This window comes from Elaeis guineensis, chromosome 8 (genome assembly GCF_000442705.2).
Source record: "Elaeis guineensis isolate ETL-2024a chromosome 8, EG11, whole genome shotgun sequence".
NCBI classification, from domain to species: domain Eukaryota; kingdom Viridiplantae; phylum Streptophyta; class Magnoliopsida; order Arecales; family Arecaceae; genus Elaeis; species Elaeis guineensis.
In genome coordinates, this window is record NC_026000.2 from 6,834,179 (window position 1) to 6,860,833 (window position 26,655).

At 36.6% G+C, this 26,655-nt stretch overlaps 2 protein-coding genes and 1 pseudogene across 5 annotated transcripts; 1 reads left to right on the forward strand and 2 right to left on the reverse strand.

Annotated features, from left to right (window-relative positions):
• Positions 1–3,390, reverse strand: part of LOC105050600 (fimbrin-5-like) — a 32,193-nt pseudogene extending 28,803 nt beyond the window's left edge.
• A 2,658-nt stretch (positions 3,391–6,048) lies between these two features.
• LOC105050515 (uncharacterized) lies at positions 6,049–12,221 on the reverse strand. Its single transcript, XM_010930568.4, has 8 exons — positions 11,993–12,221; positions 11,605–11,698; positions 10,667–10,786; positions 10,547–10,595; positions 8,975–9,074; positions 8,837–8,898; positions 8,646–8,704; positions 6,049–6,355 (listed from the first exon to the last, which is right to left on the reverse strand). Exons 1-8 carry the CDS (start codon positions 12,142–12,144, stop codon positions 6,251–6,253), a joined length of 741 nt encoding a protein of 246 aa, XP_010928870.1. The 5' UTR covers positions 12,145–12,221; the 3' UTR covers positions 6,049–6,250.
• A 4,925-nt stretch (positions 12,222–17,146) lies between these two features.
• Positions 17,147–26,655, forward strand: LOC105050514 (uncharacterized). Of its 4 annotated transcripts, XR_003801655.2 has the most exons (7): positions 17,147–17,676; positions 20,590–20,701; positions 20,818–20,989; positions 21,072–21,262; positions 23,876–23,969; positions 24,060–24,191; positions 25,171–25,308. XR_003801655.2 is itself a non-coding variant. In XM_019852598.3 (6 exons), the coding sequence occupies exons 1-5, from the start codon at positions 17,264–17,266 to the stop codon at positions 25,288–25,290; spliced, it is 1,008 nt and encodes a 335-aa protein (XP_019708157.1). In that variant the 5' UTR covers positions 17,147–17,263; the 3' UTR covers positions 25,291–25,308; positions 26,182–26,655. The 4 variants fall into 4 exon arrangements, 2 of the variants coding, with proteins under 2 accessions (XP_019708157.1, XP_010928869.1); XR_012143412.1 differs by having other exon boundaries at positions 23,876–24,191; XM_019852598.3 differs by lacking the exons at positions 23,876–23,969; positions 24,060–24,191 and adding an exon at positions 26,182–26,655.

Here is a 26,655-nt window from a genome sequence, read left to right on the forward strand (position 1 = left end):
CCATTATCATATCGCTTAAAATCATGCAGGTTAAATTCAATGCAGAGTGTAAAATGCAAAACGAGAACAGATATGTTATATTAAGTTATATTTTTCTAAAATTTTCAGTTTCTAAAACCTTGAAAACTGACAAGCAAATGTCAGGAATTTATATTTTTTTCTGATTTAAATGCTGCAATGGTACCTTCACATCAGAAGAAAAATTTGTTATAGTTTTCTTCTAGCCTGCTTTCTTGAGATGAAAGTTCATCCATTTAAGTAACATTTTTTTCTGGTGCCAAACTCATGAGTTCCTCCATGTCCTGTAAAACATAACAGCAATACGTATTAACAAAAACTATGCTTTTATAGAAATCTGCTAGCCAAAAATAACTAAACGATGACCAAAAGTGAATGTTGACCTTGCTATCATCTACCAATTCCTCTAGTTGGGGCATCTTTTTTAAGTTGAGATCAGCTAATAGTTGTATCTGATAATAGGATCACCAGGCCAAAACATAGAATTGACCATTTTTCAATGTGGAAATGCAGTACTGATTTTGTAGAGCTTTGACACTTTCTTTTGTCTGCCTCTGAGAGAGCACGCGCGCGCGCGAGAGAGAGAGAGAGAGCAATTAAATGAACAGTGCTCCAAATAAGCTGAACAACTCTATTATATGCTAAAATAAAATGGATTTACCCATCAGATAAGAATAACCAACATGTACCTTTATCATCTGAGAGATCAAACCAAGCACAAAGTGGGGCTGCATCGAAAATAAAAGGATTTAAATCATCATAAATACAGTTAATTAGAAAGAAGAAATCAACTTCTTCATCCGTAAGTAAAACCACAAACTCAGATTTCAAAGGAAACTTGCAGGTAGTTATCATCCAATGTAATACAGGTGGAAGGGCAGTATCACAAGAAAAATCGAAGGCTAGGAACAAACCTTCAGCCGCTTCGACAAATCAATAGCAATGAGCAAGAGCTCTAATTTAGAGCTTTAAGTAGAAAAGTTTGTTAGTTTTTATTTGTCACTGCACTGAAAGTATTGAGTTGTAAAAGTTACTCTCATCACCTAACTAAACTGTAAGCAGAAGATAAAATAACTTCAAAGAGTAAAGGATAAATTCTTAAAGAAATTTGAGTTAACCAATGGAGTAACATATGCTTCTGATCCAAGCATGGAAAGGAAAAAGATGATGCATTCATGCAGACCAACAGATAATGGTAGAAACTGAGGTCAAAATTATGAAACAATTATAATTTGATTTTCAATTTTTGCTTTGTCATCCCCTCTAGTTGCTTTGGCCCTTAAGAGTTTGATGGACTCAGAGCCAACTGCAAACAGCATGGAATAGGGCTCACCCCAATGGGCCAGCAAGCTTAAGAATGAAAACCAACTATTTCATCTTATTTTGATGAAAAGGGAATGTGAAGAACATGACAACAAATTCACATGGGGCAAAACAATGACACGATTTAGTTCTCCCAAAAACATATGCAGCAAAGAACTAAAGAAAAACCATATAAAGCCAAATAGCATAACCATTCGGACTTACTCTTCCTTCAACCAAGTCTTGTGTTCCAATATTAACTACGGTGCACCCAATGGCTTTTGCTGAGTTCAGGCAAAGAGTGTGATTCTCAATCCTCTCCCATGGGCTTAAAATTCGTTTTGGATTAATTGCTCTGTCATCTATTGTCCCAGCACCGTAACATTGACCAACTTACTAAATCAAATTGAAACCAAAGCATGAAAATACGGATAGCAATATCCAAATTCCAATGAGCCTCTTATCTAACATGCAACCAGTAGAATCATTTGAGCAAACATACTAACAAGATTAAAATTTGAGAATCTAAAACCACTGAAAATAAATTGACCACAAATTTGTTAAAGAATTGGCAAGACAAGACCCAAACAACTTACCAGAGAAGAACACCATCCTTTGCAAGGTTGAAGAGATCACCCGCATTGGATCCAGTGGGAGATAATTCTTCAAAAATGAGTCATCCCGAAGATAACTGCTGCTATGTAGCACATAAGAAGCTTTCTCCAATTCACTAATAGTGTGCACTTGTGTGGTTGTGGTGGCCTTCAGGAATGCAGATGAGCTTTTTGAAGCACCCAATTTGCCAGCAGCCCGTGCTTGGAGATTTAGATATGCCTGCTCGATTCACCAAATCTTTCTCCAATCCTACTACACAAAGAATAATATCCAACAACAACAACAGAAAACTACAAAATACCTGAAGGAATGCTTCAAAGTCAATCTCCTGTGCAGTGTCCGGCTATGACTCGCTCAAGATGGCAGAGATCGCTTCCTCAGCGAGCACCTCATTAACAAAAGAATTGAGAGTGTGGTTTGATAGGGGACTAAATTAATGGGGGGACTGTTGTGCCACATGCACGACGGGGTAAGGAAGGTTCCAATCCATATAAATCATACTCTCGCTTAACTCATAATTGATGTGGGACTAAAGAAGCCCTCTCTGTACCAAAACAGGGACCAACCAAGATATTTCCTTTTTGAGCTCAATTCAATGCGAAATCCGAAAACCAGCAGACGCAATCACCGGTTTTTTCCTCATCCGACGCCTAGGGAAAGCATTAAAACTAAGAAGAACTCCAGAATGGAGCCATAGTTGCGCGCGCGCGCATCAAAAAACTAAAAGATCTTGTAATGTTTTCATCATGAACGAGAAAAATGCAAGTTGAGAAGCAACAGAGAGAACCCACCAACTGGAATACGCATTCACGCCCTGTTTCCTCTCGTCAGTTGCTTTCCTTTCTCTCGACTCTATTTCTCTTCCTTACACCTTGTTTCCTTCTGATTTCAAATTTCTGTGAGGGGCAGAGAAGAAGGAAAGGAAAGGGCTTGATTCAGATCGAATGCCCAAAATCAACCCAAGAACCGAATAATTTACGAATCCAATAGAAGACATCACCGAATTTTCACCTTCAACGCGTGAAAAAAAGCATTAAAACCTAAGAAAAGCCCAAGAAACGAACTACAATCGCAAAAAGATCCAATCTTTCTCAAGATTTCCAATCGGTCAAAGACTCAACTTGAGAGGCGGCATAGCGAAACAACCAGCTCCGACGAGGATTCACACGGGCAAAAAGACTCCTTTCCTGGTTCTTTCCTTCCCCTCCACTCTAATTCTTCTTTTCTTTGGATTTCGGATTCGCGGCCGAGAGAGAGTGATGGAGGACAGGAGAAAAGGAAGTCGAGGAGAACAGAGAGAGGAGCGGCGGGCGGAAAAGACCCGTTTTTCTCTGCAGAGACCCGCGAAGACAAAAGAGACAAAAAAAAGCAGGCTGCCTTTTTGTAGCCACCGCCCTTCCCGCCTCCCTCCCATGAATGAGAGGAGTCATGCCATGCGCGGCCCTGTAGACCCATCCATGCGTCCCCTCTGAGGATGTCCGTACATGTAGACGCTCTGTAGGAGAGATTTTATATAGATGCCTATCCATTTGAGTTTAAATTTAGGTAAATTAAAAAAATCTATTTATTTGAATTTAAATTTAAAAATAATTATTTATTTAAATTTTAAATAAAAATAATTATTTATTTAAAATATAATTTAAAAATAATTATTTAAATAAAAATAAAATTATCTAATTATCTTTACCGTTATAAAGCAACACTATACTATTATAAAATTATACTATACTATATAAAACAACACTGTATTATTGTAAAGTAATACTATAATAAAAAAATACTACACAATGATAGTATAATATTATCTTATTATAAAAAAAATATTATACTAGTATAATACAATAAAACAACATTACGTTCTTATAAAAAAATACTACACTAATATGATATGATATGATATTATTTTATTATAAAGAAATATTATACTAGTATAATACAATAAAACAACACTGCATTATTATAAAGTAATACTATACTAATATAATGTAATACTACCTTATTGTAAAGGCATACTACACTATGATAATATAATACAGTAATTTTTTAAATGATATAAAAGTATAAAGATCAATTCAACCAAAATAGATAATTGCTTTTAACTTATGTTTCAAATGAGTAGCTACTTTTACTTGAAACTGAAGTGGATAGCTATTTTTAAATTGAAAATATAATTGGAGATTTATCTCTTGTTCGAATTTTTAATTTTTTTTTATAAAATATATGAACTTATATTAAAATAAAAAATTGAGACAAAGTAGATATGCTACAAAAGAGGCCTAGAAAACCTGTTTATGGTTTGGATCTTGACATTGGCACCAACTATTGTCATTAATGAGCAAAAAACCTTGAATACAAAGATTGTATAAAGATGTCATTCTTTTGCTCATCTAATTTATTATATTTATTTAGAAGTAAAAATTAAAAAATTAAAATAGAAGGAACTTCGCCTGTTAATGGAGTCCATCCATCCCATATATTTTATAATCAAAATTTCTTTTTTTGGTCGGGAACTCAAAATTTTAACACCTATAAAGTAAACCACTTGTTTGAGGAAGAGTACATCTTCACATCAACTTTTGTATTGAAATTCATCCTAGATGATAATTAAGGAGTTTCCATTATTTCCTTGTCCTTTATTAATAGCTTGCAAAAGATGCTAACTATCTAATTATTGCACTTCCAAGATCGGGATCTAATCATAAAGCATACCTTGATTTTTGGCCTATTAATGTGTGGTTGGTTACTTGGTGTTTTGAAGCTAAAGAAAGTATTATAGCTGGCCAATATAGATCCGACCATAATAATTACCGCTATCAAGCCTTAAATATATGATTAGGTTAACAGATCATACTTTGCTGATTATTCCTACAAATGGCCATGTTAGCTGTCATTTCAAGCCTTTCCAATTCTTCTCCCATCTATCACAACTTTATCATAGGTCATTTCCTCCTGTTTTCTGACCTCATAGCAAAATGACTCTTCCAGTCCGCAAAGACATGTTATTTTATGCCTTATTGCACCAAAAGTGTTCATGTTATTTTATGCCTTATTGCACCAAAAGTAAAACACTGTTGTGTAATAACATGCACCACAAATAATAGTGCGAATGTCAGTAAGCCATCAACGAGTACGGTATAGGCGTATATTGGTTTCCATCTTGGACAATTTTATGTTCACGGAAATTACCACAAATAACCAGACTGAGTAATTAACATGTTTCATGAATACTAGTTTCCATGTTGGCCTCGTCAGAATTTTACATCCACCTTGCTTCTAATGTAGCGAACTGCGCTTCATCCGTTCAATCCAAATCTAGCTAGAGGAATTTGTCCCCACCCAACTAATCTACAAAGTTGACCTAATAAGGGTTCTCCAGTAACTCCGTTAGTTTTTACTCAAACGACTGGAGTCATAGTTGCCCATCAGGCATAATCATGTTCCCAACTTGAATTGCTTGCCAAATGAAGCCAGAGTTGGACAACAAATAATGGTAACCCAGCTCCCATCAGTCATTACTAGCACTTAGAGGACTTTACCATCTATTGAAAAAAAATATTAATTAAAATCAAATGACTTCGTTGAAACTTAACCTGACTATAGAAAAGAAAGAAAAGAAAAACACCATTCAACACGTCCCTCGACACAGCACTATTTTTAGTCCCTGCTGTTCCACTACTCTATCAACAGTCCAGAAGAACCTTTCAAGCACATCATAAATTGGGGGGGGCTTCCAAGGAAAACAAGTGACCTGCAGTCTGGAGTTAATAGCATGCAATCTGTCAAAATCACAGAACGATAAGCAGTTATGGGCCTCAGGCACGAGGAAAATCTCATCAACATAACCACTATATGAAGTGGGTAAAGTTCAGATGCACCACATGTTTACAAACAAGCCACAGAAGAACCTTAATAAACTTTGAATTGCAGTGTCCGCATACGCTACAAGCACCATGTATATTTTTGTGCTTGTCTGCGCAAGCACGGAAGCCTTCAAAGTCCATAGTTAGATGCTCTGCTAACTTGTAAAGAATATAAGCATCATATCACTATAAAGTGCTAATAGAATTATGGCATATGAATTAGTTGATCTTGTTTAACCAAATGAAAACAAAATTCATAAAACCAGCCTGCATTTCTTTCAGGAAATATTAGTCTGCTGTGCCTTTGTGGATTAGGTCTCTGGGATTTCCATAATGGCAGAATAAAACACATTAACTAGAAATACACCAATATTCGAGCGTCTACAATCCAGTACGTAATGATAAACTTCAACTTTGTTGACCAGTGATCTCACTCAATTAAATGGGCAAAGTTTCTACTTCACTAATTTTCTCAATACTTCTTCAGCACGTTGCTCCATCTTTGGAAGGACCCACTCATGCTGAACAATGTCCAGGCTGTCTTTCTCTGCACTCAAGCTCTGAAACACCAAGAGAAGAAAACCGCTGGCTTAATTTTCAAATTATAAATTGTGAGAATAGATTTTTAAAAATGGTGGCACATAAATGTTCTCTGCAATGAACAATAATAAGAGGCTTCAAATTAAGCTGACTGTGAGAGTAAATCTGGATGAAAGATTTAAACTAGTAGTCAGAAGCCCCATGTTCCAAAAATGATGCATGACCTGAACATGTTATTGTACACTGAATTCAAATCTCATTGTTCTGAACTGCACTTTACTTCTGAACAAGTCATCTAGAACACCATTTATGAGCTTAAAAAAGTTTACTCATAATGTAGTGAGGAAAACAAGTTAACCAACCCAAGGAAATCTCAACTGCATTAGGAATTGCAGTCTCCGGGACGCCATCTATTCTCATCAAAAAGTAAATATAACAATATTAGTATAAAATGCTGTTTCATAGATACATTTAGCCCGGCACTTCGACTCTTTCTTTTTCTTGTTCGAAAAGCATTAATTCATTAAAAATAATTAGATTGATGAATATTTTAACGATATGGCTAACAAAGGTGATGATACAAAGGTTACTTCTAATAACATCATTTCTTATCCATGATCAGAGTCCATAATGGCGGTAAATATAGGATCTTATTGCAACCAAGCAAAGAGCAAAAGAAAGTTATTACCAAAAAAAGAACAAAAGAACGTTCTTCAGACTAACTTTTACTATTGTCAACAGGAACCGGCAACTAGAATGACATTTTTTTATCATCCAGGGCATCTTTTCTTGCAGAATGCATATCCAATAGGCAAACAGGAGGCCAAAGGCCTGGACCATCCCCAACAACAACAGCTACACAAACCAAGGCTTCTAGAAACTGGATACTGCACTAAAGGGATGAAAATCAACTAGATATGGGTCAGATATTGGTTTATACATTAGCTTATCTGCTTTCGTTTAAACTGATACAGATAATGATATGAATCAATTTGACAGGGTTATACAACATAACAATACAGATACCAATCAGATACAACATACGTGCATACATACATATACCCATAGTTGCCTTAAATAAGCGTATATATGAATCAGGTAAAACAATATTATGTAAATGCATGCAAATTGAATATCGATAATTTCATATTCCTTATAAGCAAGTGTAGATATGAATATCACATCTGCACTATTCTTTTTTACTTAAACAAACATATGATAATTGGATACTACACATGTGCATACATGTATATATCTGTAATTGCTCTGGGGGCCAAAAAAGATACGGATCGCGTACATTAGTAGCCATAGTTGTCCAAAATCCACACTATATATATGCATAGACATTGGATATGAATAATTTCATATTTCTTGCAAGCAATTGTTGATATCAAATGCATATCTGAAATATTAATATTTACTTGGAAGATACATATGATACTTGGACATTCATCATATCTATACCTGTTTCATGATATACATAAGTTGGAATAGATATAGCAGATATATTGGAATAAATCAAGTAAATCTACTAGAGATTAGCCTTTTGGAGTAAACAATATAAAACTAAATATCCACTTAGATTCAAAAGTCAACTACATCATTACAATCAACCTCGAACCATTCCTTACATGCGCATCCAGATAATACATCACTATTATGGGCATGTAAGACAAAGATTTGGGGAAGCTTCACTAAGTAGTGAAGCTCAAATATTTGTTGACATATCTAGGAAAGGAAAGGGAGGGGAATCTAAGGTAATATGGATGACAGTTGAGATAAAGGACATGGATGCTAATAAAAACATCAGAGATAACCTTTAATAGAAATGATTAGAGAATGAAGATATGTAAAGCTGACCAACTACAAATAGTTGATAGAAGACTCAACAATCATGGTTGGAGCTAACGTATCCAGTTCACAATACGAATCCATGATGGATACACCCATATTATTCATATTCAGACAATTTCAAAAGGAAAGAAGTAAAGTCAGATAATCCATTTTCATCTGCATCACATTGTTGTTGCTCCACATCCTGCCTTCTCTCTATGCTGTCACCTCAGTGAGAAACCTTGAGTTGTCAAATCAATTGAAAGCAACAAACATACATCTCTCATAGAAGAACAAGAGAAAAAAGTGAAAAAGGATGGAGAACAACAAGGTAGGATCCAAGTTTTTTTATTGGTTAGCAAAGAAGTTCCGCAATCTAGACAAAAAATTTCGTGAAAAACTAGCTGAAAACAATATGCAATGAAAGCAATTTGACTGTGATGAAATGAAATTTTCACATAATTGGAAGCATTATACCTTTGTTGGGTCAAAGCCAAACCCACCCATTTGCATCATCCTTTGTGTGTCATCCTGGGCTGAATAGGAAAATGATAAAATATTTTTTTTTGATTAATGATTGAGATTGATTATAAATAAAATGTTTATCCAACAGATCAGTGAAAAATAAATTGAAAAAGGTTGTATAACAATGAATGTTTAATACTCACCATTCTCCTCCCCAAGAATAAGGCTGAATAAACCCCTCAAGCCAAACAAATTAAGGAAATACCTAATGCAAATAACAGAAAATCATCAGTTTCGTTCAAATGGGCACAAATAATAGATCTTTATGTAACTAGGCATACCAGGAACGACTACTGACATAGCTCACATCAACAGTGCTGAGGTCAATACCATTCTGCAGCATTGACCTAAACCTTTGGGTCAATGGGAACGGTATTTTTGCTGAAAAGAAAGACAACCAGGAACAGATAATCATATCATTACATTCAGATGCATATCATCAAAAAAGAAGTCAACATCACATAAAGCCTAATCTATATTATGGTGTTGGATGCAAAAGAATTTGTCGAATGGAAGAACATTTGAAATTATATATCTTGCATAAGAATAACAAAATATCACATCATGTATAATGGTGCTGGCAAAACAGTTCAACTTAATATAAGACATGGTGATTACAGAAAACATGACAAGATACCAGTAGCTAGAACAACACCTGCAAATACAAACCTGCAGAATTTTGGAATTTGCCCTTGTGACTGAAGAATTCCATAACATAGTTTGGTTGGCAAACAAGGTGAATTCACTCTTATTATGAAAATAAAAATATTTTTCTAAAGAAAGGATATAATAACTTTAATGTTCTCATTTTTACTACCTATGAATTGGTTTTCAAAATAAAATCTTGTGGATTGTGTCTAGCTTTCACATACTCTGAGAGGCTTAATAGAAGGTAGACAAATCTTGGATGGAATACTCAGTGTGAACAAGCGTATGGATACTTTTTTTTTAAAAAAAATGACAGTGATGCATCATTGTAAAGTGAATGCTGAGAAAAGCAACGATAAAGATAAGTGACCATTCCTTGACGACATGCTCGGAGATACTTGATTTGGCTCCATATGAAAATTATTTTGACCTATAAAATTAGCCCTAATGTGTAGTCACCTCTTTCCTGACTTTATAATGAAAGTACTTGTCATATAAATCATAGAATATAATTAGCAGACAAACTGACACTATTGTAGCTTTGGACATACTTCAGAACTTTGTTACTTTTATCTTTAATGATCATTCCCACATTCTCACATCTGCCACAGGTTTACAGAACCAAAGTTTTAAAGCTTCACGCAAGCAAAGCTCGCATGTCAAGGGTTTGAGAAAGCTATAGCATCCATGCTTCAACAATATGGCTCATTTCTTATAAAAAAAAAAAGAAAAATTATCTCTAACTTCAAGTGTGAGTGAACATATCGGGAAAAGAGCACCACAAAGAGGCAAGTGAAAAATGAGAAGAACCTAAGAAATTAGAACTCATTTGTGAAAGACAGAGGAAAATATAATTTGTTGTGATTGTGCATGAACTTTTATAAAGGTGAACTGTCTATTTGATTGTCAACCCCCCCCCCCCACACACACACATACCTTTTTCTTTTTCTTTTTTTTGTATCTGTGTCATCAGATATGAAATTTTCCTTTTTCAAGGACCAAAACCAGCATATATGAAGGTGGGAAGGATATACTATTTTAACAAACAACAATAAGATGATTGCACTGGAAGAATATTAACACAAAAGCCAGTAGCTCAAAAATAATGCAGTGAATGAACGAGAAAATTCAAGTCAACCCCATTAATGCCAGGTATTAGAAGAATTGAAGAGACTAGCATCTAACAATCATGTTAAACAACATACCTGCTACGAATCCTGAGAAGAAAAAGTTCACCCATGCAAAAGTAAGTGTCTGAAAGGGAAGAGAATAATTTCATTGGAAAAGATGAGCTTATGAACCTTCAAAAGTATGTTTTGCAATACCTGTGGAATGATCATTGAAAGATTTTTCTTCATCATATCCATAGCCATATTGGGATCTGAAAACATTTGTGCCTGGGCATTCTGGGCCTGATCTTTGGGAACATGCAGTAGGCCGTTCTCCTGCATCAAGAAGCAAAGCAGTTTTCATTTAAAAAAATAAGCAAAGAGCTATCAACACCAATGTGTTGTTGATAGATATCCATACATTCTGCAATTTAAATTCATTGTGTTCCAGTTTTCAGTTATTTTATAGGGCTCACTTTCCACAAATCCCTATGGACACTATTAGTTGGATTCCAACTGACTTCTAATCTAGTGCTCATAAGCAAAGTGAGTCCCACAAAACTATTAAAAATGGGCTAGACTGCATTAGATGACTGGAGGAATACCTAAAAAATCATTGAGCTGGGTGATGGGAATTTGATAGAGGAAGCACGAAATGGTTACTGCATGGACTTGCATGGGTATGCATGGTTGCAACAAATTCTATGTTCAACATTAAGGACATTTAACAAGGTTCTCTATATTACGGTTGTTGCTTTCCTAGAATATTTCAATCAATATTAAGAGACCTTCTTTAGGAATAACACTTTAAAATTCCTCATGAATGTCTAACAACTTTATAATGGGATTATATAAAACCATATGATAGCTTCTAGTGACTTGAACCAATTTCTAATGGGTTTTCTGAATATTTTTTTAATTTTTTTCTCTCCAGCAAATCAAAACCGATTTATACTTGCACAAAAATATTTAACATGTCAGTTTAGAACCCAAAAATTGAAGAATATATGAAGATTAACAAATTTCTGCACATGAAGTTCAACAGTCTTTACACCTTCCTCCAAGACATAGATATCCATGAGTAAAAATAGAACACAAAGCATCAGAGCAACCGATACCAAGTCTATGAAACGTTCAGTTCTCATCAAAGCTACCTCGTTAGTAAAATAGAATCTTCGCACCCGAAAGGACTTCGCCGGGATGAAATTGGCCCCTGCCTTTAAGTTCCTAGCTCTGAGAACCACCTGCCTAGAGACCATCCAAAGCCAAGATCAGCCCAGCAAAAAAAAAAAAAAAACACACACACACACGCATACACAAAAGAAACGCATCCAAGAACAATATTGCGACAGAATTTAAATCAAAATTAGGGTTTTATTTCAGCCGTTGGGGGGGTTTAGGGGCAGATCGACGACGAGAGGAGAAATTTGGAGCGCCATCAATATCAAGAAAGCAATTTCACCAAGGAACAAAAAGGAAAAAGAACAAGAAAGTGGTGAGGTTGGGATTAGAAGAGAAATTGGGGTTAGGATAGGAACGAACCCTTCCTTGAGGGCTTTGCGATCGGGGGGCTGGAAGGAGCGCATGAGCTTGGCGACGAAGTAGCGAAGGACGCCGATGAGGACCATGACCACAGAGAGAGGGACGAGGACCCAGTCCCTGATGGCCGTGTCCAGGACCAGATCTTCCGCCATGGGAGACCGAGAGAGACGGAAATGGTGGGGGGTGGGGTGCGTTCTCTTCTCGGCCGTCTTCTCATCCCTTTGTAAGTAGATCCAAAAAAACGATGCACTCGATTGCTTCAACGGCGGAGATCCCATCTTCGACTTTGATTTATCTTGCGCTTGATGAACGGTGGAGTTCTGATCGGAAAGATGATGGGAAATTCCCGTGTTTAAAGCGTCTCATAGAATTTCGTATGCGGGATTATCTCTGCCGTTAAAACATGGGATGGCTGGACGGCGATAGGAGAGGTTGTGCGGCAGGTTAGATTCTGTGGCAGCATGATCCATCGATCCTGGATAAAATTTTTATAGTTGGCCCGGTCATAAAAGAAATTTATGATCAAACCGTCATCATCTACCACATGTCCCTTACCCATAAAAAAAAAAAATTTCTTCTTCTCCACACCCAATCCCCCTTCGACGGGCCCCCCATCCCTACTCCACGCCCCCACTCTGAGGCCTGCACCTTGGCCCCTCGACATCTACACCAGCCCCACCACGGATCTCCATCCCGAGGCTTGCACCTCGGACCCCTGCCCCAACTCCTGCACCCCGACCCTGCCCCCACCGCGGCTTCGCCCCTCTCCTCACTTGACTTCGATGCCACCAACCCTACTCTCTCCCCCCTCCTCTCCTTCCTTTTTTTTTTTTTTCTTCTCCCTGCTTCTACTTTATGATCTATGGGGTGGGGGATACGTGAGAGACGATGATGGTGTGACCATAATCTTCTACGATTGAATCGGATATAAAAATTTTATCCATTGGCCCAATATTTAACGAAAGAAATTTTTTTTTTAATTAATTGAATAAGTGAAAAAGTGTTGCCTTGCGAGATTTTTAAGCATACGATAATATATATTTTTTTAAACATAAATATTTAATCTCCTCAATTTTTTTTATTTTTATAATATATATTATTTTTAAAAAATATCTTTGTATTATACTTCATATTTTATCCTATCGCTGCAACTACTCACAATGATGTGGTGGTAATTAGGTCTGATTGGATATAGGATAAATCAAAAATTTATCAATTCAACCTGAATCTATTAATTAAGAAGGTCAAAAATTTAAATTTGAATTGATCATTTTATTAAATAGATAATCTAATTTAATTGGATTGGATCAAATATGATAAATTGAATGACTATGCATTACCATTCATATTTTGTAATGTCCTACTTCTTTGTTGTTGAGATTCAACTCGCTACCCCAATTGAATTGGAAAATTCAATTCAAATGAATAGATGGAGAGCTTGCATATTGATTGGAGAAGTACTGTCAAAGGGCTTTGATTAGATGAGTGATGCTAAAGTTTATGATGTCCCCGACCAAGATGATCATGAAATATAGGAGTAACAACAAGATGAGAAAAATTATGTAGATATTTGAAAAAAATGCAGAGTCTATATTCAAACAAACAGCATGGAGGAGTTTTTTTTTTTTTTTCTACTCTGATTTTTTGGACTGCACTCATATTAGACTGGTATGATCATCTAATTATATCAAAAAAAAAAGTTAAATTTTTTGAAATGCAATTTTATCCATGCTCATTGACTCCAGCACTATGGAATTCACCTTCCAATTGTTCAAAGAATGCCCCAGAAGAACATGGCACCTTACACATTGGTCGATGGCCTTTTTTTTTTTTATTTTCCTCTCTCTCTCTCAATGGTCCGTAGGTTCCTAAGAACAATATAAAGTAAAACAAGTGCAGAGATCAAAATGTACAAGTATACATCCGAAGATAGGAAACGAATGTCCTATCAAAGAAAGATCATGAAAGCCATGGCCCGAACAAACAAAGGAACTGCAATATGTTGGAGCACGATGAGAAAGAAGAAGATCCTATAAATAACATTAGATTTGATAGAAGACCAACAAAACATGAAGAACAAGGGGAGGAAAGCTAGCCATCTAGACCAGAGATTTTGTCGGAGTTCATATGTTTGACAGCTTCCTCTATCTCATCTACCATAATTATTTTAATTGACTCATTCTGGGTAAAAAAGATTGGAGACAATATCTCAGTAATCGGTCTGAGGTTGGTGATACATGCTAGGACCATCTTTGCTTAAAATGGTCAAGCAAAACCTATTGAATTGCATGGTCCTCTTCTACTTTCTGACTTGCCAGTGATCGAACCTTAGTGGATCTCATTGTGTCTCCTTCTTAAGATATTAATATGGTAGATTTGTGAAAAAATTTATATCATTATCATCCTCTTTAATCCACAGAATTTGATATTTCTAGTGTCAATATATTTCATGTTTTGGCCACTTTGATCCATAAAGTTTATTCAACCATCTCCGCTGATTTTTTTCATCCTAAAAAGTATTGCCCAATTCGCATGCTTTCAAGTGTTATACTCGAAATCTGTGGCTGTGTCCAATCACTTGCAGAGAGAGAAGGCGTTTACATTCTTTACGAAGCAAACTTTAAGTCGGGGATGCAAGTTCTGACCTCCTCCATCTTAAAGATTAGAATCAACCGAGAAAGAGTAGCTGCTTGGCACGGTGAGGCCCAGCGGCTCGACACGTTGGCCTTTTTAGAGGGCGATTGCATGGATCCCATAGTCTTCCTCCTGGTCAACACGTGAGCAGGAACAAAACAATGCATGTAGATGGACAACTCCGGCCAAAGTATCATGCACTGCTCGGGAGTTTGCTTTTAATGATGGGATAGATTGACTAAAAGATTCACTTGGAGTTTGCCGTATTAAAAAATTTCTTTTACCATGCAGTTTATTAACAGCTAAACATGTGAAAACACTAGTCTAATGATGAGTTTTTTTTTTTTTTTCTTTATAATATATATCGAAAGAAGAAGAAGAAGAAGAAGAAGAGGAGGAGGCAAATGATGCAGGCAATCCTAGCTGCAATTATACCGGGTCTTGTGTTTTGGACCTCCCGAGAAGTAGGATGAAGGGTTTGGTATCACGGAACCATGAACTAGCGGTAACAACTTCACAGTCAGCAGTACACGTTGGATGATTTGCTATTCACCATTGGAAGGTTATTGAACTTTCGCATATTTACCATCAAAACTAGGAGGGTCCATATCCGACCAATAGTATTCTGATAAGGTTGTTGTTACCGCTTTTAGAAGCTAACTAATGGTGCCCATGTCACTTTCAAAAGGGAACTTCTAAGACTTGCATGGGAAGCAACAGAATTCAAGATGGATTCCATCGTATTTGACAGCACCCCATTAACCGAAAAATACCTTAAAGATAACGAAGTTAAGAGATATACCAAATTGTAGACTTGTCATCATCACACGGTATACGATGGCAACCTAATTGTCGGTCGAACCTTTCCGATAGTAACCAGTTCACCATACGAAGAAATTCTCGTTTTAGAAGCTCATCAGATTTTCCAAGACACCTCATCAACCCCATCACTTGTTAGAGGTTGCAGAGCTTGAAAACCCCCTTAACATCCCATGTTTTTGTGAATCAATGAAATTTGCTCTCTCAAGAACATGTTTACTCGTGTTTGCTCTGAAATATTATTCTATGATGGATTTTAGGGATCCTTGACTATGAGTTAAAATTTTATCATGCTGCTTCCACCACTCTTGCTTGTCATGAACCAAGAAGTGGGGGAAGAGGAAGGAGTCGTGATGCTGACTTTGATGAGATCCAGAAATAAATTATTATTTTGAAAAACTGAATTTTAAGAGATGATGCTGAATGTCTTACATTGAATAAAGCTTGTCATCACTGCCAGTTTAGTTGCACTGTACCTTTTAAGTCGCAAAAGCTCATATATTCTATGAAGTTTAGTTATTGGAACGTTTCTTCAAATAATAATTAGCTTGGCTCAAGCTTTTAGTCAAAAAAAAAAAAAAAAAGTGAAAAATTACAGGTGGTATAGCAATATTGATATTTCAAATTATTTAATATGGTGATCTAATTGTGTTCTCTTCATGTCAAAAACTTATTATTGAATCTTGTCAAATTCTTGCGTAAATTTCATCAATCCAAACGGGAATTGGCTTCAGCCTTATGTATCTAAAACACACACACATACACAACCTTCTAGACAAAAGGATTGTCAATTTTTTTAAAGAAAATACCAATCCTTCTTCAATGAATTCTAGTTAAAAAAAAAAAAAAAACTCTTTCTCTTTTTTTCTTTTTTAAAAAATATGGTCTTACTTTCATTCTACTTTCCTATTTTAATTATTTGATTTATCTATCTCTCAAATCACAAAATCAAAATATTAGCCGCACCAATTGAGGAGCAATATAAGTAGCAAAGTTGAGGGGATGGACCACCCAAAGCCTAGGAAAACTTAATCGACTCCTCGAAGGTGCTAATATTTTTATTTTTTTTGCATAAAATATAATTTATATTTGATTTTTTTCTAGAAAGTATTATTACCAGCCACTAGTCCAATTGATTCTCATATTTTCATATCCAATTGTCAATCAAAAAATGACATAATACATAATTTAAGCAAAAATTATTGGTTATAATCATCATATTATATATATTTTGGATCATCTAATAACAACTCTCACATCATCTTATTGTTAAAAAAATATATTATTACTCAAATTTGATTGAAAATTTTAGATTTAAAAAAAAATATTATTAATTATAGCTGATCAGTTGATTTTTTTTATTTTGAATAAAAAAATTATTTTTTTGAATAATATGATGATTTTTTATTGAATGACTCAAGGTATATACGGTGGAATGATTCTAACTAATGAAAAATTTTCGGGGTGTCGGTGCACTCCAGCAACTTAGCGAGCACCGCGTCTGCCACATCAGCAGCCTGGGTCCAGGTGGTGTTCTTTAATCTTTTACTTTTTCTTTTTACATATCAGGAAACTTAGGACCTCATGATTAAAAATGGAAACCCCCACCAACAACCAAACTAATTACTTGCTGACCTCCCTCGAGGGTGTTTTCGTCAATTCATTGATCCTGTTTATATTTAGAGAGATCCACAAGAGAGAGAGAGAGAGAGAGAGAGGTAGGTAGGGGCCAAGGGCGGGGAGGGAGAGGGATTTGAGTTTCGTTTCTCCTCCTCCGTCCCGCGCCGTGAAATCGCCGGCGCATGCCGGCCGGCCGCAATGGTTTCCGACCAGGAGATCGCGAGTTGCGTCGAGTCACTTCTCCGCCAGTCCGACCCCTCCACCCCCGCCGGTGCCAACCTTAGCGCCGTCGTCCGCCAGGTCGAGGCCAAGCTAGGGCTCGACCTCTCCCACAAGGCGGGCTTCATCCGCGACCAGATTGAGCTCCTCCTCGGCCCTCCTCGCCCCGCGCCCACGCCACCGCCCAACCACCACCGCAACCTCCTCCAGCAGGGTCCCGCGCCCCTCGCCTCCGGCTCCTTTTCCCACCAGCCGGGCCTCGCCTACCAGTACCCCCCACCCCTCCCCGCAGCCGCCGTCGTCGCCGCCTACCATCTCCAGCAGCAGCTCCAGCAGCCGCCCCCGGCGGTCCCTGCCGCAGTTCGACCTGCGGCTATGACCCCAAAGGAAAGGTGCCTCCTTTTTGCTTCTAATTTCTCTTTTGCCATCATGTTTGCTTTATTTTGCAGCAATCGTCCTTTCTGTGAACGGAAGTAGGTTTATTGGCGGAGTTTCTGACGGAATAGTGTCTCCCTGATGCTTCTAACTGTGTAACTATTTGAAGTAGGTTTTGCCTTGTTTTCTTTTCCTTAAATCTTGCTGTAATTGGATGAAAATAATTGGGTTTGTTCTCTGTTTCTTGGACCCCCAATGAGGGATTGCATGGGAGAGGTGGAAAGGTGGAGACCTTGGTTCTACTTCTGAAAAAATAGGTTTTGCTTTTAATTGTTGTTGTCATAATCGCAATTGTCTAACTGTATCCATCAATTTGGAGTTAATAAGTGTATTCTTTTATTTATTTATTTATTTTTGCATCTTGCTGCTGCGATATGGGGAATTTGACTCTTTCTTACCTATTGAATATCCTAGAAAGATTAAAATGAGATTAATGATCATGCAGGAAGTTTATCATCAAGAAACTTCCTCTCAGTTTATAATGGTGGAATTTTCTTTTAGTTACTCAGGAGGGTCTCATCGATTATCAATTAATCTCTTCAATTAAATATTCTGCATATAGCATGTTGGGGGAAGTGTCCAATGTTGGTAGTGACAGTGGAAGGGTTGGAGAGAAGGAGAGATTCTTTGGAATATAGTTAAATGGCCAGCTATTGTTTGTTCTCAGGGGCGCCGCAAAGAGTAAGGTTTTGTCTGTGTGCTATGATCTCTGACCAAGGTCCTAAATCCCATGGGGGACTGTCCTAGATTTCCCATTGAATCGGATCTGCCAGCCTCCAGCCCTGTCCCAACACTTGGTATAGTGGATGTCCCAGAATGCTCTGATTGGGATGTTTGGACGAGGGCAAGATGGTTCCATTTGTCTATTCGATTTGCATATTCAAGGTCAAATATTTTTAATCCACCATATGGAGAGGCTTGATCTAATCTGTCTCTGGACCTGTTTTAATATATCCCATGTAAAATATATTCGAAATACATCCAACATTCTGTGTGCCTTAAAAATCCCGAAAAACTCTTGCATGTCTAAAAAGAAACTTCCATTCTCTTGAAATTCTTAAGACCAAACTCTCAAATGCTTCCACTTGTATAAGGAAATCCCAAAATTCAGGTTTAACGTTTATGCATTGGTTGTCAAATTAAAGGTCAAATGATTTGACTATATTTACTTTTGGAGATGGAATAGGCTCCTGTACTTAGAACTTCAGCAATCAAGATGTAGTCAATTAGTTACAGGGCCTAGAAAAGCATGTTTGGGTCCTAGTTGGATTGAATTTAGCACCTTAATGGTTAGCCTTGTCATAATTGTTCTGGTGCAGGTTGTTTGTTTTAGAGCTTAATTATAATAGGCCAACTATTGTGTCCAACTGCTTTCATGAGCTTGAATGTCAGGTTTCCTTTTGTAAAAGTTAATAATATGCAAGTATGTGTAGATGCACATGTAGAACCAGAAACTTTGGGGATTTCTCTGCAATCCAAATTGTTGGTGTCATAGAGTTTGGAAAGAGATGAGATTAGTTATAAATTAGTATGGAAAAGGTAGTTAGAGAATGAGGTGTTGTTTTTTTAGTTACTTTGATATGCCATCAGAATTATACTTAGGCAAAGTTAATAGATAGAGCCATGACCTCAACTCTTTATAAAACAATAGGTTGTTATGTGGGAGTGCCAACAACAGTTGTGTGACTCTTTCTCCCTCCAATCTATAAATTGATGATGACTTCATATTTGAAATATCTCAAGGTACGTGAGTGCATTTGTCCTAGACTATGCTTATCTATGCTATGTTAGGAAAAATGTTTGAAGTTTTGGAATATTCTCTTATAAAATCTATCTGTATGCTTTTGGACGGAACACCCTTTACTTAGGTACCTATCAATCTCTTTTGTCATTTTGGAAGGCTAATTAAGAAACCTAATTAACTCTTTCTCCCTCCCCTCCCTTTGACACACTCACATATGCTCACTTCTGTTAAGTTAGTATCTTGCTGCTGGCAAATCGATCATTCTTGTCCATATATAGGAACAAAATTCAAACCTTTATCCCCTTTCCTTCCCTATGATCTCAGTGTTTTCGTAAAGGAAATTTACTGAACAAGAGTTGGTATCGTGCTCCTTCAAGATGACCCATGATCAGAGCCTATATTTTAATTACAAAACCTTCTATCTTTTTCTTGCATCCCTTTCTTTAACTGTGAAGGGGGCGATATTGATAGATAAATAATATATGTTGTTTATTTAATAGAAATAATTCCAATAAGAAAAAAGTTGACTACTTAATGAATTAAATACTTATATTTCAGTCATGATGTATAATATTTTATTAATGTTTTTCAGGAGTCAGGACATGCATTGCATGTGAGTTGAGAAAGGTACCAAAAGCTGCTAAATTTTCTACTAAATTTCCATGGAAGCTCATCTAAAAAGACACAAAATTTGCTCAGTGCCAACCTATATATAACATAGGTCTCTTAGACATGTCTACTTGTCACTGAAGTTAGGGCAACGGGACTGAAAATCAATATTGAAATTACCAGAGGATGAACTAAGGCATCACTAGCTTTGAGTTTGCTTAAATCAGCAGAACCTTCCAATCAATTTCTAGAATGTAGGTCACACTCACATTGTACTCATGATTTTCAAAAAGAACATATGAATGAAGGAAAACCTTAACCTGTGTTTCCTTGGTATCAGTTGTACATTTTGATCTTTTGCAAATCAGTTCTACATTTCGGTCTTTTACAAATGGATGGATGAGTCATATTGACTTTACCAACTTGCATTGCATCCATGCCTTCTAGACATTTTGATATATCTTCTTTATTTTGTTGTATTTGTGCTGATTTTTAACACTTAGTTGATTTATTGTAGTGCTACTACTGGAGTTAAAAGAAGGGGTGGCCCAGGTGGTCTAAATAAAATGTGTGGTGTTTCACCTGAACTTCAGGCCATTGTTGGTGAGGCAACCATGCCTAGAACTCAGGTTCTATTTTCAACCAATTTTTCTTTGAAGCATTCACTTCTTCTCCTACTTGGTGCATGTTGGAACTTAGTGTTGTTTGTGTATTTGGAAATACCAATCATGCTTTTCCGCCTCAGATTGTGAAGCAGCTATGGGCGTATATCAGGAAAAACAATCTACAAGATCCTAATAACAGGAGGAAGATCATCTGCAATGATGAACTTCGTGTAGTTTTTGAGACAGACTGTACTGACATGTTTAAAATGAACAAGCTGTTAGCTAAGCACATCATTCCACTTGAGGCCACAAGTAAGTGGTCAGTTTTAAATGTGTACTATATTTGAAGTAATGATAATGAGGATGAAACTGGATGTACTTCTTATTCTTGCAGAGGATGCAGAACCAGACTCTAAAAAACTGAAGACTGAAGATGTGGTTGCTGCAGCTGAACCTGATGCTGGTCAATATCATGTGATTATTTCTGATACACTCGCTAACTTTTTTGGTACTGAAAACAAGGAAATGCTCGAAACTGAGGCTTTGAGGCGTGTATGGGACTACATAAAGGCTAACCAGCTGGAGGTAACAACCTTAGGCATAACCATGCAGTTTTTTTTTTTAAATCATGATTTGCAAACAACGGATGTCATATGTTCTTCTTTATTGAATGGACACGGAAGTTTGCAGTTGTTAAACAGTATTCTATGGTTAGCAAGCTTTGTTCCAAAAGTGGGGACCTGCTTTATTATTCAACCACCTTTGAGGACCTTTACTTTTTTTACTTTTTAAGTGATGAACTCCAAATTAGTAAATAGCTGTAATTAGACTTCTCCCATATAGTAATGAGTATGTTCTGCCGTACCATTCCATACCGTCCGGTATAGCGTACCGTATTGATACTATACTGGTATGCCATATTGCTCCATATCGACACTATAGTACCATATCGTACCGCATGCCGACACTATAATAGGATTTTACCGGTATGGGGTCCCATACCGAAATGGCGAACCTTGGTAATGAGTTTTTTTGGATTCAAGACCTTTCTATTTTGTGTTCTCCATAAGTTTTGATATGCAATCATCTGCTTGCTCCTGCTTTATTTTAGTTAGCCTCAGTATGGGCTGGGAGCCAGTTAGTCTACCTTCATAAAAAAAGAGGAAGAAAGGAAAAAAAAGTTTGCAAAAAATATTTTATAGGGGAGATTTCTTCTTGACAGATAGTTATGCTGGAAGTCTTGACCTGCCTCTTCTCTTTTTTTGAGCTAGGGAGATAAGGGTGTATTCTGATCGTGCATGAAATTTGAGTCATTTTTTAACGAGCAACGAAATTTGTTAAAGCAGGACCACTTTTAATAGCTTGTGAGTTTTAATTTATTTATTTTGTTTTTTCTTTGGCTAAGTGAGGTTTCCCGCATCACTGATTAGTGTAGCTAGACTTATTTTCTTTTCTTTTTTTTTCTTTTTTCTTTTTTTTTTTTGATAGGAAAAAATGGGGTGAGGGGGGCAACTGGCGTAGAACCCTCTCCACCTTTGATTCAATCCTTGATCCCTCCTTCCATCTCAGTGAAACTAGGGTTTTTCTAAGCCAAAAAGAGATGTGGCCTTGGGTTTATTCGATCTAATGCGACGTCAGCTGATTCCCTCCTCCTTTGTTCTCAATCTCCATTTGTCTTGTGGAAACTTCCTTTTCGGATCTTGAATAGAGAGCTTTTCTATTTTTTCAGTAAGAACTGGTTTGCGGTCATTGATTTTTGAAAACAGGAATAGCTATATTTTGGTTCCAAATTTTAAATCAATACTTTTATAATTAGATAAAATTCCTATTTTTTGCTGGTTAGGTTCCATGTATTTGATCATAGTATACTTGGGTGTGTTATTCACTCCTTTGATATTCTAGTCCAAATGAAATCCTTTCTTTTATAATTAACATGAAGACGTGGATTTTATCAATTTGTTATTATCCAGCTTAATTCCCTTCATTTTGCCACTGGCCTACATTGCAGGCTTTGCCTCTCAGTTCTACAACGCTGATGTCACCATTTCATGTGTTTCTTAAATATCTCCACTGTTGCTTGAGGCCTCTTTAGAGGCCGGACCATTTCTTTGATATTTATCTGGCCCTTTAGAGGCTGGATCACTCCTTCAGCATTTACTGTGTCATGTTTGGCATATGCAACTGCAAGGTTACTGCTTACACTATTTAAAACTCCTCTTTGGAGATTCTTGCGTTGTCTACAGACCCATGTTGCCATCAGCACTGCATATCATAGAATCTGTTAATCTTTCACTGATCATTAGTGGTTGTGCATTCTGGAGCATCTGATATCATTTGCTGGACCCTATCATTTGCTGGATCCAATAATTTGCCCATCTTTGATTCAGCTTAGATGTACCTTCTGCGCTTTCCTTCCTGTAAGCAAATGTGCTGTATATCTACTGGTTGGTTCTTGGCCTGTCCAAGTTTGAAGTGTTGTATTGTGGAGTCTCCATAGCTTATACTTTGATATATACCTCAGTGCCTCAATGTTTTCATTGTGTTTCCACAAGGTTGCAAGTGCCGATGCTGGTGGTTGTGCTGGCCACTGGCCGGTATGGTCATGCCGTGCTGTTTTGACACTAGTGCTCTGCCTTATATATATATATATATATATATATATATATATATATATATATATATATATATATATATATAATATTTGTAAAAAATAAATCAATTGGTACCAGTGGACCTATCCTGGGTTCTGGTATTGGTGTGATATGGGCCGGCACTTGAAACTTTAGTTTTCCATATATGTTGATCAATTCTTACATATGCCTTCCAATATAACTTGTATATGTTACTGTCTGTGTGAAGGTCTTATTCTTATTGCAATGCAATGATCATATGTTTCAATTTTTTTCCTACCACTCTTAGTGGTTTCATGAATAGTAAAAATGTAGTTCTGCAAATTGAATCACATGTTATTTTTGGATGACTTTGCTAAGCAAGAATGATGCACATGATACAACCTAACACATTAACTTTTCTATCTCTATCTGCCTCATATAAAATATATGAATTCATTGTTAGGGGAAGTAAAGGTAACCTGGCATCAATTTTGCCTCCACTAATCATATATGATCCTCGTTGATCTTGATCTTGCAATTATATTATGTGTTCATGTAGAGTTACATTTTTTTATTTTGTTTTCAGTTAGAAATATGTGGAAGATTTCAAGTACCATTGGAATATTGTACCATTCTGATGGAAAACCGGCACCTCTATGGGCCTAGGGACACTGAAACTGGTTGGGCTGATACATACCAACTGATTTGCTTTTCATTTGTTTTGGTTCTCTTAGTCTCGGTATGTACCAATAGTATTGGTACCATTACAGATACAATACTGTTCTAAAGGCGGCTGATTTACCCTTCTTTCAAAAAAGAACGGCTTCTATAACAAAAAGGATATTGCTTGAAATAGAAAAAAAGGTGCTGCAACCTGATGAATTGACCCCCAACTAGTCGTGGTACGCACTTCGCTTCAGCTTCGCACCTTCATTAGTGATTCCACGGAGCTAAAGCACTTTTTTATTATGAACTTTGAGATTTGCTTTTCATTTGTTTTGGTTCTCTTAGTCTCGATATGTACCAATAGTATTGGTACCATTACAGATACAATACTGTTCTGATGGAGATGCTTTTTGGGTTCGGTCCTGTATTTGAAACATTGGTGGGAATGCAACACTTAGTTTTGATCCTGGGACCTCTACCATATGAAGAGCACCTGGCTAAGCTAAGTCTAGGTGGCATAGGACTATGATATATATCTCCCATTAAAAGCTTGATCTGCTGCAAATTGTATTAATATTTAAATTTTTCATATTTGGTATAAAAAATCTATGACCATATTTTGCTATAACAAGATAACAATAAATATATCAAACATGGCACAAATATCCTTCTAGGAGTCTTTTGAAAAAGCACAAGCAATTTATTTAGGGTCTAGAAAAATTTCCAATTTAATCACCAAACTTAAAATAATATAGAGAGCATGTATGACCCACATAATACCGGTTCTTTATAATTTTATGCTGATATACATGGTTTGATGTTGATTTAATTATGTTAAGTATATTTGTCTTAGTTGTTAAAGAAGAATCTAAACATTTGGACTTCAGTTTTGCATTTTCAGATCGCTGACCATTAATTTGTATTATTTTTGACAGTTTTAGAGTAAAATTAAAGTTGCAGGGAAACATATCAGCTTCTGATGGTAGCATAGATGCATATGCAAATGTAGTTCACATTACAGAAAAACACATCTAATTCTACAGGATATCTCCAGACCTTTGTTCTATACATTCTGGCTATAATAAGCTAACCTTTTTGTTTAATCTGAGTTTCAATTTCCTTCTTTGTTTTATTATGTTGAGACTGATTTCAATCCTGCCCCTCATAGAATTGATATCTTTTAACTTGGAGTGTGCTTGCTTTAACTTTTTATAGGATGCAGAGAATGTATCAATACTGTGTGACCCCAAGCTTCAAGAACTTTTTGGATGTGAAAGCCTTCCTGCCTCAGGGTTATCTGAGATATTGGCAGGCCATCTAGTGAAGCGGTCATGACATGGGTGACATTTACTGGTTAGGTCATCTATGCCTTTATACACTTTGTTTTTTGCTTCTTAATATGTCACTTCTTTCTCTAGTTACATTACCATGTTCCTCATGCTGATTTTAGGGGGACAGTCTTTGGTGTGTGATGTGATTGCTATGTCTTTTTGCCTTTAGGCTGAATTAGTTGGAGGCCTGTTATACTTCTAGAACAGTCAACTGTTTTAATTTATTTAACTGCTGAATCATTCCATCGATCATCTTGACATAGAAGAGGTAAAGGATTGGAGCCTTGGATGATTTTGATGAGATGGTTTGTGTACTATGTGAAAATTTAACATAAAGATGATGCATATGGGTAGCATATCAGAGAACAGTTCCGGTGATGTCTTTTTCATATAAGACTGAAAAATAGTGTGAGCTGGTTGATTTTGTTCCAGTTCACAGCATGCTTTTGATTTATTGAAATAGGTTACTGTGGTTGTATTATCAATTTCTGTACTGGAACTTCTGTGTCCTTCTCCGACAGTGTCAGTTTTTTGGTCATATGGCTCTCTCATGCTTATTTAAGATGCTTCTGTGTACAGTTCTTAGCAGGATTTAACACTAGATTTATGGAGATTGTCAAGTATTAATCTTCAGATAATCATTTAAATCAGTCAGTTTGCAAGAACAAAACCGATGACTATTTTTGTAATTTAATTTTCAAGTTCATTTTGTCTTGCTACATGAAGGTGATGATTAGCATGACTTGTATTTATTGTGACTTGGGCTCAATTGTCACTTGCTGGGTCTATGCTTGCTTCTAATATTTTTGGCTTTACCAATTAGATGTCATGCATTTTTTTTTACTCAAACTGATTATTTTTCTTTTGAAGTCGGCAAGACTGACAGAAATGATAGGCTGCGTTTGCTCTTTTGCTTGCAGACATGCGTTTCAGTGGCGTCAAGTTCCTCTAACAGTACTGCATAGGAAACTTGATTGGAAGAAAACCAATTTGTTATGTGCTTGATTGCTTGTATGTGATTATGTTAAACATGGTAGATTATACTGAGGGAATCTGTAATTTATTTTAGGTTAGTGGCGTTCAAAATGATTGCGGTTGGTGTGCTGTTCTGGTGATTTATTGGCGTCTGTCTCAGTTTCCCGGGCTAACTTTTTAATCTATGTAGAAGAGAAGATTTGAAGTTGATACCAGGTAGCAACTTGAGTGACTCTTCCCCTTCGACGCGGACTCTCAAGACAACTGACTGCCGGCATATGCACTCTGTGTGATGTGAACGCTGTCACGTGGATCCTCTCTGACTTTGTTACATATATGTTTGCTTCCCTCCTTCCTGACAGTATAAATAAAAACTCAAAATGTGGTGGTACAA